The 20,693-nt window shown below is 20.6% G+C and overlaps 2 protein-coding genes across 7 annotated transcripts in view; one reads left to right on the top strand and one right to left on the bottom strand.

Moving 5' to 3' along the window:
- The window catches only part of LOC127287087 (uncharacterized), a 33,749-nt gene that overhangs the window by 10,478 nt on the left and 2,578 nt on the right, over positions 1-20,693 (top strand). For 4 of the 6 annotated variants that reach the window (XM_051313821.1, XM_051313825.1, XM_051313826.1 and 1 more), the window contains exons 2-14: positions 80-163; positions 3,137-3,440; positions 3,543-3,687; positions 3,767-3,966; positions 4,088-4,194; positions 4,675-4,896; positions 5,692-5,892; positions 6,462-6,764; positions 6,895-6,993; positions 7,739-8,115; positions 8,254-8,365; positions 8,441-8,602; positions 8,749-9,013. In XM_051313821.1, coding sequence (XP_051169778.1) covers positions 80-163; positions 3,137-3,440; positions 3,543-3,687; positions 3,767-3,966; positions 4,088-4,194; positions 4,675-4,896; positions 5,692-5,892; positions 6,462-6,764; positions 6,895-6,993; positions 7,739-8,115; positions 8,254-8,365; positions 8,441-8,602; positions 8,749-8,946 — 2,514 coding nt within the window. In that variant the 3' untranslated portion in view covers positions 8,947-9,013. Of the gene's footprint in view, positions 1-79; positions 164-3,136; positions 3,441-3,542; positions 3,688-3,766; positions 3,967-4,087; positions 4,195-4,674; positions 4,897-5,691; positions 5,893-6,461; positions 6,765-6,894; positions 6,994-7,738; positions 8,116-8,253; positions 8,366-8,440; positions 8,603-8,748; positions 10,619-20,693 lie in introns of those variants that run through there. The other 2 variants (XM_051313822.1, XM_051313823.1) reach the window with 2 other exon arrangements.
- Positions 9,782-20,067, bottom strand: LOC127287091 (short neuropeptide F). The gene is made up of 4 exons (XM_051313830.1): positions 19,906-20,067; positions 12,156-12,257; positions 11,352-11,527; positions 9,782-10,805 (listed from the first exon to the last, which is right to left on the bottom strand). Exons 2-4 carry the CDS (start codon positions 12,250-12,252, stop codon positions 10,758-10,760), a joined length of 321 nt encoding a protein of 106 aa, XP_051169787.1. The 5' UTR covers positions 12,253-12,257; positions 19,906-20,067; the 3' UTR covers positions 9,782-10,757.

The following is a 20,693-nucleotide window of genomic DNA, read 5'->3' as shown; positions in this document are numbered from 1 at the left end:
TTAGATAGTACTTAGACTTATTTTTCTATTAAGATTGTTTATGGAGTTTTGTCTTAAATATTTTTTTTCGATAATACAGAATACAAACATGGAGATTATGGAAGATGGAAATTTAGTGGATCGAGTGAGAATATTACTACAAAGGGATATGAAATATTATCAGGTAAATTTTTTGTTTTTTTTTCTTTTATTTATTATTAACTAGCAAAATTAAACGAGCGCAAGCGCGCCAAATTGAATATTTAATTGTTTGTTATAAAGAAATTAAAGATTAATATTATCAATAATAATTTAATTTATTAGAATATTATTACATATTAAATGATAATAATGAAAATTATACAGGCCTCGGATTATACGACTTTTTCCGACTTTTTTCAAAAATACGACTTTTATCGACTTATTTTAATAAAATGCGACATTTTTTTTTACATTTAAAAAAAAAGGAAATAAAATACATTTTTTTAGTATAAAATGTAGATCTTCTTCAGATCATCTTCAATTCAATTATTTAAAAAATTTTGAACTAAAATGATTCTTCACTAAATTAATTATTTTTAATAATTTTAATGAAATACATCACAAATTTAATTATATCAACATTATTTTTTAATTAAAATTTTTATGAAATTTAACAATTGTTTATAATTTAAAAAAAAATTATCACAATAAAATTGAATTATTTTTTGAAAAATTTCAATTCAAAATAAACTAAAATTCAATTACTACCCGAAATTTTAATTCAAAATCAATTAAAAATCCAAATAATTGTCCAAAATTTTCAATTTAAAATTTAATTATTTACCAAGTTTTCAATTTAAAATGAAATAAAATTGAATTATTTTCTAAAATTTCTATTCAAAATTTTATTATCCAAATATTCAATCAAAAATGAACTTAAATTAAATTATTGTCAAAAATTTCAAGTATAATTCAATTATTTCCCAAAATTTTCAATTCAAAATCAATTATTCTCCATAATTTTCATTCAAAATCAACTAAAATTCAATTATTTTCTAAAACTTAAATTAAAATTCAATTATTTTCAAAATTTTCAATCCAAAATCAAGTAAAATTCAATTATTTTCCAAAGTTTCAATTGAAATTCAGTTAAATTTGCAATTTAAAATCAACTAAAATTCAATTATTTTCAAAATTTTCGATTTAAAATCAATTATTTTCCAAAATTTCAATTCACAAATAACTAAAATTCAATTATTTTCCAAAATTTCAATTGAAAATCAACTAAAATTCAATTATTTTTCAAAAATTTCAATTGAAATTCAATTATTTTCCAAAATTTGCATTTTAAAATCAACTAAAATTCAATTATTTTCAAAATTTTCGATTTAAAATCAATTATTTTCCAAAATTTCAATTCACAAATAACTAAAATTCAATTATTTTCCAAAATTTCAATTGAAAATCAACTAAAATTCAATTATTTTTCAAAAATTTCAATTGAAATTCAATTATTTTCCAAAATTTGCATTTTAAAATCAACTAAAATTCAATTATTTTCAAAATTTTCGATTTAAAATCAATTATTTTCCAAAATTTCAATTCACAAATAACTAAAATTCAATTATTTTCCAAAATTTCAATTGAAAATCAACTAAAATTCAATTATTTTTCAAAAATTTCAATTGAAATTCAATTATTTTCCAAAATTTGCATTTTAAAATCAACTAAAATTCAATTATTTTCAAAATTTTCAATTCAAAATCAAGTAAAATTCAATTATTTTCCAAAGTTTCAATTTAATATTAATTGAAATTCAATTATTTTCTAAAATTTCTATTCAAAATTAATTATCCAAATTTTCAATCAAAAATGAACTTAAATTAAATTATTATCAAAAAATTTCAATTTAAAATTTAATTATTTCTCAAAATTTTCAATTCAAAATGAACTGAAATTCAATTATTTTCCAAATTTTCAATTTAAAATCAAATAAATTTTAATTATTTTTCGAATTTTCAATTCAAAATCATCTAAAATTCAATTATACTCAAAAATTTGAATTCAAAATTAATTATTATCAATATTTTCAATTCAAAATCAACAAAAATTGAATTATTATTCAAAATTTCAATCAAAATTCAATTATTTTCAAAAATTTGATTTTAAAAGCTTCTAAAATTTTCCATCGAAAATTTTTTTGAAATTTAATTATTTCAATTGTAACTCTGAGGAAATTCAATTATTTTTAACTATTTTAATAATATTCTTTGAAATTTCAACTATCTGAAACCATTTTTCAATTAAAAATGATTTCAAATTATTGTATTTTGTCCGCATTTTCTAATAAATTTTTAGTGAAATCATTTAAAATTTTAATTACAAAACACTTAAAGTTTCAAATTAATTTCAAAAATCTCAATTTTAAATCTTTGAAAATTCAATTAAATTTAAAAAATGTTTTCCAAAATTTATTTGATAAATTATTTTTAGTTCTGTAAAATTTAATAATTGTTTGAAAATTAACTATATATCTTTTGAAATTTAATTATTTCTAAAAATTTCAACTTCAACCCTTCGAAAAAGATTATTATTAAAAAAAAATTTTTTTATTTAAAAATCTGTAAAATATTTTTGTTAAAATTAAAAACAAATCCACTTTTTTTTGGAATATAAATCGATTGAAACGACTTTTTGTGTCTTTAAGTTGATTCGAGGCCTGTATTTTTATAATTAATATTTAATAGATAATCGTTGGTCCCTGGTACCTTAAAAATTAATTTTTAAAAATAAATTTTTTTCTAATTACTATCTTGTACGAAATTTCCTGGCGCATCTTTTTTCTCATCATAAATTTTTTCTATTTGTATACAATTTTTCAATCAATATACAACTTTAAAAAAAATTTCGTTGGTATGTGTACTTCAGCTTCGTGAATTGAATTTTCGAATTTGGAATTTTAAAGAAACTTATTCCGAAATTTGGAAACACAATTATACAACTTTGGCAAAAATGAGAAAAAGAATTGTCAAAATTTGACACCTCATAAGATTACTATTCAAAAAAACTAGTGAAATCAGAAAAGGCCAACTTCAAGTTAGGACAGAAGGACAGACCAAGCATTTTATTATTATATAATTAGTATTAAGATTAAAATTTATTATTATTGTTACAGGAAATGCAAACAGTTCTTCGTGAAACAGTTTGTGTTCGAGTTAGTGGTGGAAAATTGGATTTCCCTAGGCACGCTTCTTTTGCCGCTATAAAAATTGTCACTTGGTGGGAGGCTGAATTTAGTGTTGCTTTCAAGGGCCCATCCGGTCTAAGTTCAAATCATCAAGAAAATGATTTAATTATTGATGGTGATGATGATGATGAAGAAGAAGAAGAAGAAGAAGAAGAAGAAGAAGCTGTTATTAAAACCATACAGCCATCGGAATTAATATTATTGGTCATTGATACTTCAGAGCAATTAATAGGTTTTTATAATATATAAAATTTTAAAATAATAACAAAATTTAAAATAATAATTTAAAAAAAAAATTTTCATTTATTTTTCAAATTTAATTTTTTTTTTTCAGAACATTTGCATACGCTCATACAGGAATCGTTAGATCATGCTGATTTGACGGTATTGACAGCAACTTTGGGAGCAGCTGCCTTAGTTCGAAATTGTCTTTGGTGTTATAATCAACGTGCAAAAGGAAAAGTTTCAATTGATTCAAGGTTTTTGATTCTCTTTTATAATATAAAAAATTTCATTCAAAAATTTAATTTTTTATATTAATTTTATTCTATTAAATAGTGAAAAATTATACAAATGTTACAAATCCTTTCAAGAAATGTCAGAAGCAGTTGCTGAAAGATTACTCGATTTGCATTGTCGTTTAATATCTCTTTATGTTTTGAACGAAGCTGATTCACTTAATTGGGAATGTGAAAGATCATTTTTCGAAAAGGAACGTTCATCCTATGTCATTCAAATGTGGTGGCTTTATATGCAAGGTTAATTTTTTTTTTTTTTTAATAAATAAAATTTCATTTTTTAAATATTATAAATTAAAATTTTGAAAATTGTTTAATTTTGTGATTTTCATTTTTTTTTTTTTTAAATAATAATTTACAGGTACTAAAGCGGATTTATGGAACACTGTGTCGCCAAAAATGGCACAAAGAATATTTTCTGGAATGTTAAATGAATCTCTAACAATTCTTACATCTCGCTTTGTTCACGTAGGTTCGATTTATTTAAATTTGATAATGAAAAATTAATCACTCATCTAATTTAAAAGAGATGTTTTTAAATAATTTTTATAAATAGGAAAAAAAAAACTTTTTTTTTGCACGTTTTTGAACTTTTATTGATAAATCTATATTTAAATTTAGCAAACGATGAATAAAAGAGAAGCATTTTTCTGGTTTCTTAGTAATTTTTAACGTTTGGAAAATATTATTGGCTTCAGTTGTTCATTCAATAAAATAATCTATTTTATTCAATATTTTTTATTTATTATTATTAAAAAGAAAAAATGTATTAAATAAAATTTATTTTGATAGTAGAAATAATTTTTATTAAAAAATTAAAATTTTTTTTACAAAATAGAAAAATATATTTTTTGTATATTAAGCGATTTTTGTTTGTCCTTTTTTTTTTTGATGTAGTTTATTTTAAATAATTTCCTACTAAAATATTAATATCACGTATTATAAAAGGGTCGTCCCAGTTTAGCAAGATCGGAACAATTTTGGGCAGATGCTTTCAATGTGCTTTGTTGCACTGCTTATTTAACATTAAGCGCTTGTTTGGATGGAAAGGAAATGATTGGTTCGCAGAAAATAAAATTATCAATTCTAATGAGGGATATTCATTCGAAATGTTATGAACTTTTAGTTTGTCTCTTATTAAGAGGAACACCACTTAAAATACTTTATCAGGTATATATTTATTTTAAAATGAAAAATAGAAAATTAATTAAATTTATTTTATTTATAAATATTTCACTTTATACAATTGACGTAGAGAGATTTTTTTTTCCATAAAACACCTCAATTTGCATCAGGGTAAAAACGAATTAAAAAAAAAATATATACATTTAATTGATTTATTTTCAACGATAATTGCACCAAGTGAAATAATTGTCAATCAAGAGAAAATTGCGCAACAAATAACAAACGTAATCCTTTAACATTTTATACGATTTATAAATAATTAAAGGATCAACTTATTTGGTGTTTGAAATACATGTGTTTGATAAAATTTTAATCTATATAGTTAGTGAATTGGATTTATATTTTTAGTTTTTAGCTAATATCAAAATTTTATATAAAATTAATATATTTGTGCCTCGAGGATGAAATGGCGTTGCATACTTTTAGAAATAATTAATTTATTTATTATCATTGAAGAAATTATTGTTTCCACTTCATTATAATATTCTCTTGTCGAATATATATATATATATATATAAAACAATTTATTATATATTTTATTAATTAATTTCTCTTTATTAAAGTGCATAAATTAATATATATTTGTATTTCGGTCAAGTGTGACGATTTTAATTGTCAATAATAATTGAAATTATTGACTAATATTATAAATACATAAAGCAAAATATTAACTACATTTATTAAGTGAGATCAATTGAAAAGAAAATTGTTTTTTTTATTTATGTTAATAGAAATAATGTTTTAAAAAAAAAATTTTTAAATAGAATTATTTTTTTTTAGGTTTTTCGAAATGGACTGGAGAATTTGATAATTTCACAACCACGTAGTGGACCATCACCTTGGCTGATTATGTCCGCTTCTGACTTACTCGGATCAACACAAGGCAGTTATGAAAAAAATTTTTCCAAAAGTCAAGCAATTATTTTGGAAATTAATGTATTAAAATCACAGCCACAGCCAAATTGGCCGCAAACAGTTAAAGTACGTTAAAATTTTTTTTTTTTTTATTATATTATTCAATAATTAATTAAAAATAAACATTTTTATCGATTTTCTCAAATTATATAATAAATTATTAATCAATTTTTTTTCTTTAATTACAATTAAAAAATAACTACAAAATTATATAATATTCTTTTTTCTATTTTCAATTTTTTTTACGTAATAAATATCATTCGTATTTCAACAAAAATAAAATAAGAGAGTCGTATCTTTTATTGAAATGATAAGATTTTCAGCTATTTCAAAAGGGAATAAAGAAGAATCAAAACACTTTTTTTTTTTTTGTAAATAAGAAGAATGCAACCCATTCAAAGGAATTCGAGAAAAGTGTAGGTATACAAAGGAGATATGAAGAGTGCAAGAGAATGTATTACATCAAAGGAAATTTGTTTTCAAAGTTGCATTTCTTAAAATGAATTTAATTTAAATTTACCAATCCATTAGAAAATAGAAATGAAAATTATTTAAATAAAGAAAAGTAAAAGTTTAATTTCAAAAAGAAAATTAATATAATAATTTGTATAATAATTTTATTTTATTATTGACAGGTATTTTTGATGAATGACTACGTAGTATCAAAACTTTTACTTCGATCATTGGTGAGACAATGTATTGGTAAATGTGAAGATATACAATTATCAAAATCAAAAGAGGGAAAAAAATTGGATAATACTTGTGGTGGTTTTTTATGTGCCGGAAATTCATGTCGTTTAATATTAAATATAACAGCAAATTCCGCTCTATTTAGTCTTATTTTTATTTTAATCAATACTGTCAATGATCCATTGAAAGTTATTGTTCCTGCATTGAAACTTGATCCATCATGGTCCAATTATCTTGACAGACAACAAGTAAAAATTTTTTTTTTATTTTAATTTATTGATAATTTAAATCAAATAATTGAAAAGACAAGACAATAAAAAATAATATTGATATTTTTATTGATTAATAATAATAATTGAATTGTTGTTTTTTTTTTAGATGTGGAATCAATCACGACCACCTTGGTTGAATGCTCTCTTGTTTCCTTTGCATTCAATGATGACGCCTATCGTAGAAACGCTTCTTGACGCCGTTAAAGTATGTTTTAAATTTTTGTTTCAAATTTCAAATATTTATATTTTATCTCAATTTTTTTCAATCTTTAAAAATATTACAAAATTTTAATTTAATTTTCAATTAAATTGACTATAAATTGTTTTCAACAATATTTTCATATTTTTCTGATAACTGACGATATTGAATTTTTAATCTAATATATACTCGGGAGAATATTGTCTTGACTTTGGAAAAAAAAATTCTTTTAAATTAAATTTTTTTTAAGTATTTCTTTTTCAAATTTATTTTGTAAAGACTCATTCACTTGTTCTTATGGAAGTCAATATTTTCTTAACTTGAAAACCATTTTTTTTTATTAGTGTTGAAACGAATTATTTCTTAAAGGAATTATCTTTGTATTTTAATTATATTTTTATTAATTAATTTATTTTTATTACTATTCTAATTAAATCTAGATTGCTTAAAGTTTTTTTTTTCTTTTTAAATTGAATTATCACACTAACTAAAAATTGTAAATTTTCTCTGAAGTTAAAATAAATCCATTTAATTTGATGAATGGGAAAACGAATATTTATTTTTCGAAGAAAATATCTTGAAATTCCGTCAAAATATAGGAAAATAAATGATTTGATAATGCATTTCGTGTATTCGTTTTCGTTTTAAATTTATGACTATCATCGATTTCGATAGTATGCTATATATATATATCGAAATAATATGTGGAAAAAATGGAATGATATTTATTTGGATTCATTTACAATTTCAGACAGGAGCGAGCATTTATCAAGCAATGTCATTAGCATTGGCATGTTTGATGGAATTGCACATTTCCATACCCATTGGAATATTGCGAACGGCCATTGCAATGAATGAAAATATCCCAGCTCATTGTCGACCAATAGGTGGTTCAGTATTACTGCAAATAATGTGCGCCGCACTATATACAGCTTTACTACAAATATCAACATCAATAAAATCAAAAATCCCACGAAATCCAATGAATCTTAAAAAGGAGCCCGGATCCTTTGATCCAAACGATAAATCTTCATCGTCACTTGCCTTGGCTGAGGCACTTTGCAGTATTGACGAGGACAATAAACACACTGTTCAAATTGACGATTTTTTAAGAATCGTTAAAAAAAGGTAATTTTTTATATATTTTAAATAAAAAAAAAATCATTTCAATTTTCAGTATTTATTAACAATTTTCGAATTTTTGACACAAAGATTGTTGTAGAATTTTTTTTTAAATTTTGTTCTGATTTTTTTTAATTTTTACAGTATAGATTCAAGGAAACAAATGGAAAATATTGAGATTGAGGATATGTCATCTTATATAGAAGTTTTAACCGATGAATTATTATTTAAAAGCGAAGGACGACATTCCCTAAAGGTTCATTTCTTTTTTTCTCACACACGTACTTAACTTAAATTTTTTTTTTTTTTTTATTAAATTTTAATTCTTCAGATCGCACACGAATATTTGATTCGTGCTTCAAATTTCATTTTGGATGCTTTAAAAAGTTGGGACGTTGATAAATCGGAAATTATCATTCCAGCTGATGTACCAATTAAAATGAAAACTCTCAATTACATTATGTTTCACATTGGTGATAAACCATTTGATCAGGTGGTTTGAAAGAAAAATTAAAATTATACACATTTCAAAAATTTATTTTAAATAGAGATTTAAAAAAAAAATTTTAATCTCTTTGAAATAGTTTTGTAATAGAATAGAAAAAAAATGATTAAAAATGAAAAAAAATTATTTTTTAGCTTTTGATCGGTTACGAGGATCAAAATTGGGAGAGGATGTTTTCTATTCCCCTGTCAATTTCACCAGAACGAATTCGCGGACAGTTACTCGTCAGACCGGATTTGAGAAATATCGATCGACTCACATCCGATGAGCAGGAAGTTGCTAATTTTCTGAAGCAACTCTGCACCACCGGAAGATCTGCGAGGTTCAGATAAATCAAAAAAGGTGATGACATCGTCCGCAAATAATTAAAACTCCTTTTTCATAATATAACATTCTCAGGTAAATATCTTATTTATATGTATATATATATATATTGAAAACTAAAGAAAAAAATACATTTTATCAAGATAATTCAGTGCTGTGAATTAATTAATCACATAAGAAACATTATTTTATATATAATACATTTAATACACATGTTTTTTTTTCGAAAATTACGACGACAATTCAAATATTGAATTAGAAGATAAATATAATAATAAGTTAATAATTTTAACTTCAGTCTTTTTTTAATTTACGAAAGAAGAATTGTTCACAAAAATTTTTTAATATGGTATTTTTTTGCAAATGAAATATTACTTTTATTATATCTTCTAATTACAAATAAAATGAATTGTCTTTTTTTTTTTAAATTTAAAACTTCACTTTCATATTTATAGTCTAGAGTTTATTGCCAACATTCAGACTTTGGGGATCTTTCAATTTCTGAATGTTGACTCTCATTTTAAAAAGTGTAAAAGTGCAAGAGAAAGTGTGGTAGACATGATAAATTGCTTTTCTTTTTTTTTTTTTGCTCACAACAATAATAATATTTGGCACATTTATATATTGAATTTAAAAGGGATTTTTTCTGTGTCTTCTAATATTTTTGCAAAGCAATATTAAAATAATTTATTTATTTTTTTATCTATATGTAGGCGACTAATTTTTAATTTCTCATAAATTGCAAAAACAATAAATTCTACTATATAGTTTTAATACAGTTTTTTTTTTAAATTATTTTTTAAATTAGGCCACTTGCCTCTGTTTTTTTTTTCTTGTGCAACGTTTATATTTACTTACAGATATAATTATTTATTAAAAGATTGTGGAATTATTTAGCGAGTGATTAAAAGTTCTATATATTTATCATATATAATTAAACGTAATTAGTTTTTTTTTCCATTCGAAAATAATTTTTCCACATCTCTATAATCGAGGAATTCTCGTATAATAATATAACAACTTTTGATTCTTTTTTTTTTTTTGTTTAACTTAAAACACAGTTAAAAATAAATTTTCGCATAAAATTTATGAAAATAAAATTTTATTGAAAGAGAAATAGAATTTTCAACCTATTTTCTAATATCTTTTAATTTCACGAAAAAAAGGAATTATAAATTAGATAAAATAATTATATAATCCAGTATAAAAATTATGTGAAAAAGATTACTTTTCATTTTCAAGTCTATTGATTGTCTCACTAAATCATTGTCTTAATAATAATATTAATTGTCTTTATTACATAATTTATATTGTTATATAATTTATCCCCTTTTTTTTGGAAATCAAGAAACATTAAAAGAAAAAAAATTTAATTTTATCATTATTTTTGGGAAAATATATATTTTTTTTTATTAGAATATGATTGACGATTTTTTTTTCGAAAATCCAGATATAATTTACAGTATTTTTATGCCGTTTATTATCAATCGAATTATTAATTATTATTAATAATTGAATAATAACAATTTGTGATTTATAATTATAAATTTAAATTAATGTAAATATTAAATTTTTTTTTTCTTTAATTTTGAAAAAGTCAAATTATATTTTTCAAACGTGAGAGAAACGTATTTATTTGAAAAAAATGAAATTGTTTTCAATAATTTTTTTTTTTTGTTTGACAAATGCCAAAATAGCTTTCGATGATATGAATTGAGTAAAAGTTTTAAAGGAATTAAAATAAAATGATGCTTACACAAAGTACGCAACGAAAGGAAGGTTTTAGCTGAGTATGAAAACTAATTAAACTGCCATTTAATTAGTTCTCTTGAAATGACCCTGGATTTGATCTTGGAAGCGCTCCCGTCTGAAACAAAATAAAAATAAATAATTAAACAAAAAAACAATACAACTTCAAGTCAATATAAACATATATATATATATTGAATAAAACTTTTCTAGTGAAATTTTTTTTTTTTTTTTACAATTATCGTCACTTTTTCAAATAATTGCAAAAGTAAATTTTTATAATTTTATAATTTATATAATTATAATTAAAATTAATATTATTAATTAATGTTCAATCAAGTAATTACAAATGAAATTAGTGAAAATGTTTTTTTTTTTTAAAAAGTAAAGCCACAAGTTTCTTTAGTAAATTTGAAACTTCAGGAGCATTCACGCAATTAAAGTAGAAATTCGAGTAGTGATTGAAGCTCACATCTATAATGAGAAATTTAACTCTCCTTAAAATTAAAAGTAAATAAAAGGAGGATTATAAAATAATAATTTGGATTATAAAAATTTGGATTAAAAAAAACACGTCAAAAATCAAATCTATAAAAATGCTGAGCTTTGATCAATAAATAAATTTTAAAAAAAGAAATAAAAGAAAAAAAAAGAAATTTCTCACTGGAATAGGAGGAAGAGCACGTCCAAATCGAAGACGCAAAGATGGTGATCGTTGCGATTTTCGAATCATTAAATGTTCCATTGGTATCCCATATTCATTGTCCCATACTTTACGTTCCAATAAGCGTCTATATAATTCCGGAAGAATATTTTCTGGTATTCTTTCGGCTGTTTCATCTGTAATTAATAGTAAAAAGAAAAAAAAAAAAATTTAATAAAAATTATTTTGTAAATTGAAAGCTTTTTTTCTCGTTCACAATAATTATACAATTATTGGGGAAAAAAAAAATGTCAAAAAAGCATAAAATGGAACAAGAAAATGAAATTCAATATAAAATGAAAAAAAATATATATACATATAAAGGGATCCTTTGGGGGAAGACACGATGAAATGAGAAGGGAAAATTGAAAAAATAAAATAATAATATGTTAATGAGCGGTTGTCGCCGGTAAAAAAAAGTCAAGTCAGCAAAATGAGAATACAAGAAACTAATTTGCTATAATCTAAATTGAATTTTTCACATGGAGAAGGACTCCAATGATTTGAAAAAAATATTATCTACTAAAAAAGACAAAAAAATAAAAAACGCAAAAAATTTTTTTTTAGGAAATTATTTCATTATTATTTTTTATTTCATTAAATTATTTCAATTATTTTAAATTATTTACTTAATAGAAAACCTTTTAGATAAAAACAGAAATTTCTTTCACGTAAGGGGGGAAAAAAAATTAATTATCTAAAAAAAATAATTTTTTTTTTCAATTTGAAAAAAATTTCCAATTATTATTTTTTTTTTAAACTTACCTGCATAATCCGGATATGTTTCAGTTGCTGCTATAATACAAATAACTGCTAGGAGGCAAGTAAGAATCCCCATAAATCGATTATTGAACGTGTTCATTATTTCTGAAATTGTATTTTTTTTTTTTAAATTTAATTAATAATTAGTTTATGTAATATTAATAAAAGAACATTTTTTTTCTTTAAAGAAACAATTTTTTCAAATTAAAAAAAAAAAATTATAAAAACTATTTTGAAATTTATTATATAATATTATAATGTAAAATGAAATTTGTTCTTTGAAATATTTTGCGTTTATCTCGGCATATATATGTATATGTAAACGTAAGCTTTTTGCATTAAAGTTTGTAATATCGCAGCAAGATGAACTTTAGAAAACGATTTAATTTTATATTTTAAAGTTTAGGATTAAATGTTACCACTTTCAACTCAAGTGCAAAACTATATACTCTCTAATTGACCAATTTTCTCTTTCAACAAGATTTTCCCCTTTATAATATATATAATATAAATGAAATTCCACAATAAATGGCCCACACACCCTATACGGTCTTAATCTCTCACGATATAAAATAATTCATTGTAAAATTTCAAATTAAATTTATAATTTCCAAGTCTTATATTGTAATTTTATATTAAAAATTAATATTTTTATGAAATTATAAATATTAATTTAAAATACAACTTTTTTTTTGATTGTAAAATAAAAAATTGTTTTAATATTTTAATTAAAAGAAAAATAAATTTTTGAATTAAAGAAAACATTTTTGATATATAAACTAAAAAAAAATTTTAAATACAACTTTTTTTTTTGTTGTTTGTAAAATAAAAAATTTAATATTTTAATTAAAAGGAAAATAAATTTTTGAATTAAAGAAAACATTTTTGATATATAAACTAAAAAAAAAATATAAATACAATATAAAAATTATTTCAGTGTCAAAAAAAAATTTTAATTAAAAAGGAACAAATTTTGAAGATTATAAAAAAATAAATTGAATTTTAAACCAATGAGTCGTGCTTCAAGTATCTCGTTAATAATATTCTTTTTTGCTTTTGAGAAAAGGGAATATTTTTCTAAAGAATGTATAAAGAGAAGATAATGACATCCTTTAAGGTATCAAGTCTTATGAGAAAAAAAAAAGAAAAAAAAAAAAACGATATTCTCATCTGATGAGTATAGAAGCACTAAATGTGGCTTTTTTTTGTCGTCATTCCCCTCCCTCTATTTTTATCCCTTATTGCGTCCCTCCATGTATTTTAATATCTTTTGTACAAATTTCTTTACTATTTTTAATTATTCCTTTATATTTCTAATTTTATTTTGACACATTTTTTTCTAAAATTACATTTTTTTTTTTTAATAAATTCTTAATTAATTTTAAATTTACTATCAATTTTTTGTAAATATTAAATAAATTTCTTTTTTTTTCATATAAAAAAAATATTTTTGCAATTGCGAACACGAATTATGTTGAAAAAAAATTTTCATATTTTTTAAAGTTGAAATTGTGCTTTCATATATATATATTTTTTTTTTTTAAATCAAATTTTAGTCTAATGCTTTATGTCAAGCGTTGGCATCTCAAGACTTTTATTAAAACATGAAACATTTGACACGCGTGGAATTTGTTTCTTTATGAAATTTTTCTCATATGTAAAATTTATTATTTATTTTTCTGTTTGCATTAAAAAATTTTTTTTTAATTAAAAAAAGAAAAGAAAAAAAAAATTTTTTAAATATACAAAAAAATTGTTTTCTAAATTTTCAAAAAAAATTACAAAGTCAAATATATAAAAAACGCTGCATAAGATCAATTTAAAATATTGCTTTGTAAGATGTTATACAATATTGAACAACAGCTGCGTACCATCGATAAAAAATTTATGATTTCAGACACGAAAACTTTGATAACTTTTTTATTAGGATAAAAATAAATTTTTTTTTCGGGTGTGTGGTAACAAAATTAAAAGAAAAGTTTAGTAAAAGTGAAATTTATTATAAATTTTTAATTTAATTAAAAAAAAAATTAATATATTTTTTTTTTAATTAAAAAATTTTGTTTATTTAAAAAATATTAATTGAGTAGAGAAATTTCTTTGAGTGTGTTAAATTTTAATTAGAATATGCTTTAATGAACATGACTTTAATTACACTAATTATTTTGTAAGCAAGAATTCAAGCATGCGAGAAATATAATTTAAATTATTTACATATATTTTTCGATATTTTATCATTATAATATTAATTTATTCTCATTTTTTTTTTTTTTGAAAATGAATTTTTTTGAAATCAAAAATATTTCGAATAGTTTTAAGAAAACACACAAAAAAGAGGAATGAAAATTTTAAATTAATTTTCTGTTCGAGAATATTAAGCGATTTTTAAATTCAGGTTAATCAACATAATAGAAATAATTTTCTAAATGGCTTAAAGTTCGTGACCCGTTTTAGAAAAAAAAAATAAATTGAAGAAAAAAAGAATTATCAGCAATAATTGTAATTAAAATTAAAAAATTAAAAAATCGAAAAATTAAAAAATTAAAAAATTAAAAAATTAAAAAATTAAAAAATTAAAAAATTAAAAATTAAAATTACTAAAAATTATTAAGAACGTCCGACTATAACAAAATTTTACTACTGTTATTACAATTACATTGGCTGACTTAATCAATTCTTCACTACTGATTTTATATTAAGAATACAGAATAATTTGATATTATGACTAAATTCTTACTTTACTACTAAAAATTTTAAAATTTTAATATTTGCAAATAGTATAAATTTATTGACAATTTATTAAAAAACAATTATTTTATTTTCGAATAATTTATTTTTTTTTTTTTTATTTATTGTTAAATTAATTTTTTTTCCTCTTTCTTTAACGTTGTCCTCCCCTAAAATTTCATGCAAATTAAAGAATTAAACTGCTTATATAATATAGTGGCAAAAAAATCAATGGCGCGTGAAAGGGTTAAAATCTCAGGCAGAAATATTAAAAAAAAAAATTTTACGATCGTCAAAGAGGATTTTTATAGAAACAGTTATTGACCATCAAAGTCTATATTTTTGTATGTCAAATATTTTTTAGAATAAGTGTATACTTGAAAAATAAAAAAAAATTTCTTCTGTATATTGAAAAAAAAAAAATATTTTTCACTACAACAAAAAAAAAAATTTCAAATAATAAAAAGGAAAAAAAAAACGAAATATAAATATCGGAATTTTTTTTTTTTTTTTAATGACAATTGTAAAAATCTGGTTTGCTTTTAAAAAAAGGCATATAAAAATCTTTCTAAAACTCAAATTTAATGTTTAACAATAAATAGAAAAGCTAAGAAAAATTCTGAGAAGAATGAAAAAATTTTTATATTGAAAAAGAAGTCCTTTAAAGTTAAGATATAGGTAACAGAAATGTTTTTTGTATTCGGAGAAAGTTTTCTAAAAAAAAAAATTTTTTTCTAAAGGCAAATAAAGAATATTTAAATTAAAATTTTTTTTCTGCAAATTTTGTATATTTTTTATTTATTAATAATAATTAATGTATAAAAAAGCTAGTTAATTGTTGCAATCGAATGGAAAAGGGGCTTTTAATTAATAGAGGCGATGATCACTTATTTGCTGCAATTCTGTGTCATGTGTAAATATGGAACTATCAATCAGAGAGCGTGAATCAATTCCATAATTGAAATTTCAAATATTAATAAATCAATTTTCTCCTATTGGATTCAAACCGCAATTGAACTTTAATGTCAAAATGCGATCGTCCATTAATTATTGTAAGCTATATATTTTAAAAATGGAATTTGAATTTTTAAACTAAAAATAAATCAAATAATTTTTGCAGAATATTTTATAAAAAAGAAATATAAAATTATTTTATTTTGCATTTTTTTTTTTTTTTTTTTATTGAATTGATTTTATATTCAAGACAAGATTTTAAAATTGATTTTCGATAACTTTATAATTTATTGTCTTGAAAGGAATTTCAATGAAATTTTTTTTTTTTTTTTTTCTTGAAAAAATATTGTCAGAATAAAAAAATTCTCATCACGCGCTATTTTATATTAATGAACTTTAAAGTCTCTTGAGTGAAAATTATAAATTTAATGAAAATATGTAAAAGTGAATATTTTTTAGAAAAAAATATTTTTTTTTTTTTGAGGATTGGTAAGAAATTAAGTTAAATATAGTTAAAAGCTGCTTTCAACTAAAGAAAAAGAAAAAAAACTTTATCTCCCCTTTATCTACTTTTACTAAATTAAGTTTTGAATTGTCTAACAAAACATTTCCGGAAACTTTGATTCTGTGACTAGGGAAAATTAATCTTTTGAATTGTCACTCTCTTTTCGGTTTTTTAATTATATGTTAAAGAGTCCATTCACCTGTATTTAAATAAATTGAATTTATAATTGACTCTTCTTTTGGTATTGTATTAATATAAATTAAAAAAATTTTTTTATTAATTTCTAAATTTTATTAATTTTTATTCTTTTTTTTATCTTTTTAAAATTTTTTTTTTTTATTTTTTTGTAAACTGCATGTGAAATTTTAAAATAAATAAATTTATTTCAATTCACATCACGAATAATATAATTTTTGATACTTTAAACTTTGTATGATGATCCGCATATACAGTGCTCATCGTTATTCAAGAAGTATAGAAATAGTGGAATGCAAATTTTTTTACATTGTGGATATATTCTATAAATGTACATCAAATATATCATAAAATGCTTTATATTTATCTTTTTAAAACTATTTAAACAAAAAAAAAAAATTTTTTTTTATTAACTTGCTTTTAAAAGATTTTAATCTAACTTTTGTTTTAGATTTAATATCACGAGTTAAAAAAACACCTCTTTTTTTTAGAGATATATAAATAAATATTTTTATTTGCCGTTAAAATAAAATAGACATTATCATGAAAATTTACATTTTTATTTTTTCAAATAAATCATTAACATAATTTTATGATTTCAGTGGGAAAAAAAATTTTTTTTAAAAATTTATCTTCCATTCATCTAGTCATAATGCTTTTATTTTTTTAAATCAAAACTAAACATAATTCTAAATTATTCAAAAATTTTAAATAAAAAGCAAATCTAAAAATATAATCATTGAACTGAATAAAATATTATTTTTAACTTGCGTTATTAAATGCTATATGTGAAATCAAAATTTTAATTTTCATAGAGCCATAAAGTGGGCAAAAAATTTAATTATCATTTGAGTGGCATTAATACTAATTAGGTTGTTAAAATTTTTTTTTACAATTATATTATTTTTTTATTTATTTATATTTTGTTTAACAAGAATTTCTGATATTTAAAGAAATATTTAAATAGATGAAAAATTAATATAAAAATTTTCATATATAAAATGTTTTCTAAAAAGAAAATAAAAAATTTATATTAAAAATATGAAAATAATTTTTTCACTCATATAAAATTTTAGTGTGCGAATATTTTTTTGATATTTTAATTCTTAATGTTTAACATTCATATTTTATTTTAGAGTACTCTAATGTTTTTTAAAGCTTAATTATTTTTAATTGAAAACTTTTTATTATATTTTTCATAATATACACATAAAAAGCTATCAGCTATTAATTAAGAGGGTATAAAGTAGAAATTCCTCAATAATTAAATTATTGAAATATTTTCATTGTATGCGTGAACCAATTTTATCATTTGTGTGTTTAATGAAATTTATAAAAAATACAATAAAAAGTAAATAATAGAAAATAAAATATTAGCGAGAAAAAATGTATTTTTATTCTTTTAGAAGAACAATTTTATAATTTAATATTAGTTTTTTTTTTTTTATTCACATAATTTTTTTTTTTATAATTCTAAAATTGAATGGTAAAAAAAAATAGAGAAAAAGTTTTCGAATTTTTTTTTTTTTTTAAATTGAATGTTAATAAACTTTGAAAAATTATTATTTTAATAATAATCAAAGTACTTGAATTAAATGTGAAATAGGAAAGCTGGAAGCAGTTTGGGAATATATATGCCCTTTTGGGAGAAGTTTACGTAAATCACCTTCTGGCTACAAGCTCAATTACGTTACGTCAATTAATTCCTGACTTAGTAGTTCTCGCAATATCATTACGATTACAAACTTTGTATATTATTTGAAAAATTTCTATATAGTTGAAAACTTTTCAAAAGTTATTATATGTATTTCTATTAATTCGCTTTATGAAATTATATTGAAACTACTACGTCTTGAAAATTATTATATTTAATATTATATAATAAGTTATATAATAATAATAATAATAGTAAAAAAATAATAATATAAATTTTAATAATAAATTTATAATTAATAAATAAAATTTATAATTTTATTTAAATTTGATTTATAATAATGTTTTTTTTTTAAATTTATTTAATTTTTCGGAATTTTTTTTTTTAGGGACAACAATGAAATTTTTTTTTTATTTTATTCTTACCAAAATTTTTCCCCTTTGATTATAAAAGAAGAAGAAGAAGATCACTAATGAATAATTATCAACTAAATATTTCAAAATTAAATTTTTTTTTATTTTCAAATTTTATTTTTAATACGCAAATGTTTATTCAGTTGTAATGAAAGTATAAATTTAATAATTTATGAAAAACATCATAAATTATAAAATAGATAAATTATATACAAAAAATTATTATTTAATTGATAATTTAAAATTATTCTTTTTTTTCAAAATTTATTATAATTTATTTACCATGGAAAAATTAGTGAAATATATTGTCAAATTTTTTTATAGTATATATTGGAAAACAATTTTTAAATATATAGAGAGAAGGGAAAAATGATAATGGAATTTATCAAATTTTTTTTTTTTTTGGCAAATGAATAATTCAAGAATTTTTTCTCATTTTCTTTTCATAAATAATACATCTTGAAATGTACAAAAAAAAATAAAAAACAGAAAAACGATTAGCTATAAACAAAAACGTTTTCCTTTTTTTATAAGCAATATGACGCATCAAAAAATCATTTTTTGCTCATAAAAGAAAAAAAAGCCCCAAGTGGCGAATATTTGTTTTTTTTATAATTTCGAAAAAAAAATCTTTTATTTGGGGAAAAATGGGAGATTTATAAATTTTGCAATTCATTTCTTAATGTGTTAAAAAAATTTTTAATAATATATAGAAAATAATGAACATATTTTTAAATTATGGCAAATTACAAAATTTTAATTGAGAAAATTGTATTGTATTAGAAAAATTAAATTTGATAATCCAACAAAAACAGATGGGAAAAAAAATTTCTCATTTATTTAATTATTTTTACTATTTTTAATTTCTTTAATATCGACACTTTGTGATATAAAATTTTTATTCAAGAATATTTATTTTCAGTGATTAAAAATTTTTCCTCAAAGAAAAAAAGATTTTTTTTTTTTTTGTTGTAGAAAATAAAAAATATGAAATTTGATATTGCAGAAAAGAGAAAAATGCATTTTAGTAAACAAAAAAAAATTTTGTAAATTTAAATTGAAAAAAAGATACGGTTTCGTGTTTGCAATTAAAAAAAAAATATATTTAAGTTTAAAAAATAAAATTAATTATTTTAAATAAATAAGAAAATTTTTTTTTTGCAAAAAAAATTTTTGTGTATAAAATTTTACAAAAAAATATTTTTAAGAAAAAAAAATAATTTACGATTTTGAAAAAATTTTTAAAATACTAAAAATGTTAAAAAATAATTTTTTTGACTGCGAAAAAAATATGAAATTACTTACCGGCTGATAAAAGTTGTGGATGATTTTTTTTTTTGTAGAAAATTTTTTTTTTTTTTTTTTGGATTAATTAGACAAATATTGCGGGAATATTGCACCGGAAGAAGCGTTCAAGTTACTAGCGTGGTAATGATGCAAAGTGCGGCATCGGCTAACGTCGCTTCATATATATATATGAAGGGACGTGCGAGGTGAGGATTTTAACGGGGGTGGGTTTTGTGATAGAGGGTGAGTGTACAGGTGGCTGTTTTTGAAGCACGCGCAAGCGTATCCTTTTTCCCTCTCCTTCTTTTTTTATCTCCCTCTCTTTTTCGATTAACACGTTTTCATGATGATATAGACATATACAAAAACCCTTTTTTTTTTTTTTTTTTTTATTTTTTTTTTCATTTATCCCACACACAGATCCAATTGTCAATAAACATTACAAAAAAGAACAACTTTTCTGAATGGTTCTTTTATATTAAAAATTCAATTAATTCCAATACAAAAGAAAATAGATAATAAATAAATTAAAAAATTTTTATTTATGAAAAAAAAATTTAACAAAAAAATTAAAATAAAAATTTTATCAAAAAAAAAAATGTTGAAAAATCAATTTTTTCTCACACTTTTTTTTTTGATTAGAAAAAAAGGAAAACTCGTCTATTTGATAAAAAATATGTTTATTTGAATTCCAGTAAAATAAATTTTGTTAGATAGTTGAAAAAACAATTTTTAAATAAGAAAATTTTAATTTTTTTTTTCCAATTGTCAATAAACATTACAAAAAAGAACAACTTTTCTGAACG

Source organism: Leptopilina boulardi, unplaced genomic scaffold (assembly GCF_019393585.1).
Source record: "Leptopilina boulardi isolate dan_hultmark-lab unplaced genomic scaffold, ZJU_Lbou_2.1 LbouV2_368, whole genome shotgun sequence".
In the NCBI taxonomy this organism is placed as follows: Eukaryota; Metazoa; Arthropoda; class Insecta; order Hymenoptera; family Figitidae; genus Leptopilina; species Leptopilina boulardi.
The sequence above is the reverse complement of the archived record's forward strand: the minus strand, read 5'-3'. Positions and strand labels throughout refer to the sequence as shown.

Bases quoted from the DNA above. Each gene is read 5' to 3' on its own strand.
- LOC127287091 (XM_051313830.1), bottom strand. From the start codon at position 12,252: ATGAACACGTTCAATAATCGATTTATGGGGATTCTTACTTGCCTCCTA. The intron at 11,528-12,155 runs GTAAGTTTAAAA...TATTAATTACAG, and splicing joins AACATATCCGGATTATGCAG to ATGAAACAGCCGAAAGAATA. The intron at 10,806-11,351 runs GTGAGAAATTTC...ATTTTGTTTCAG, and splicing joins GTGCTCTTCCTCCTATTCCA to ACGGGAGCGCTTCCAAGATC.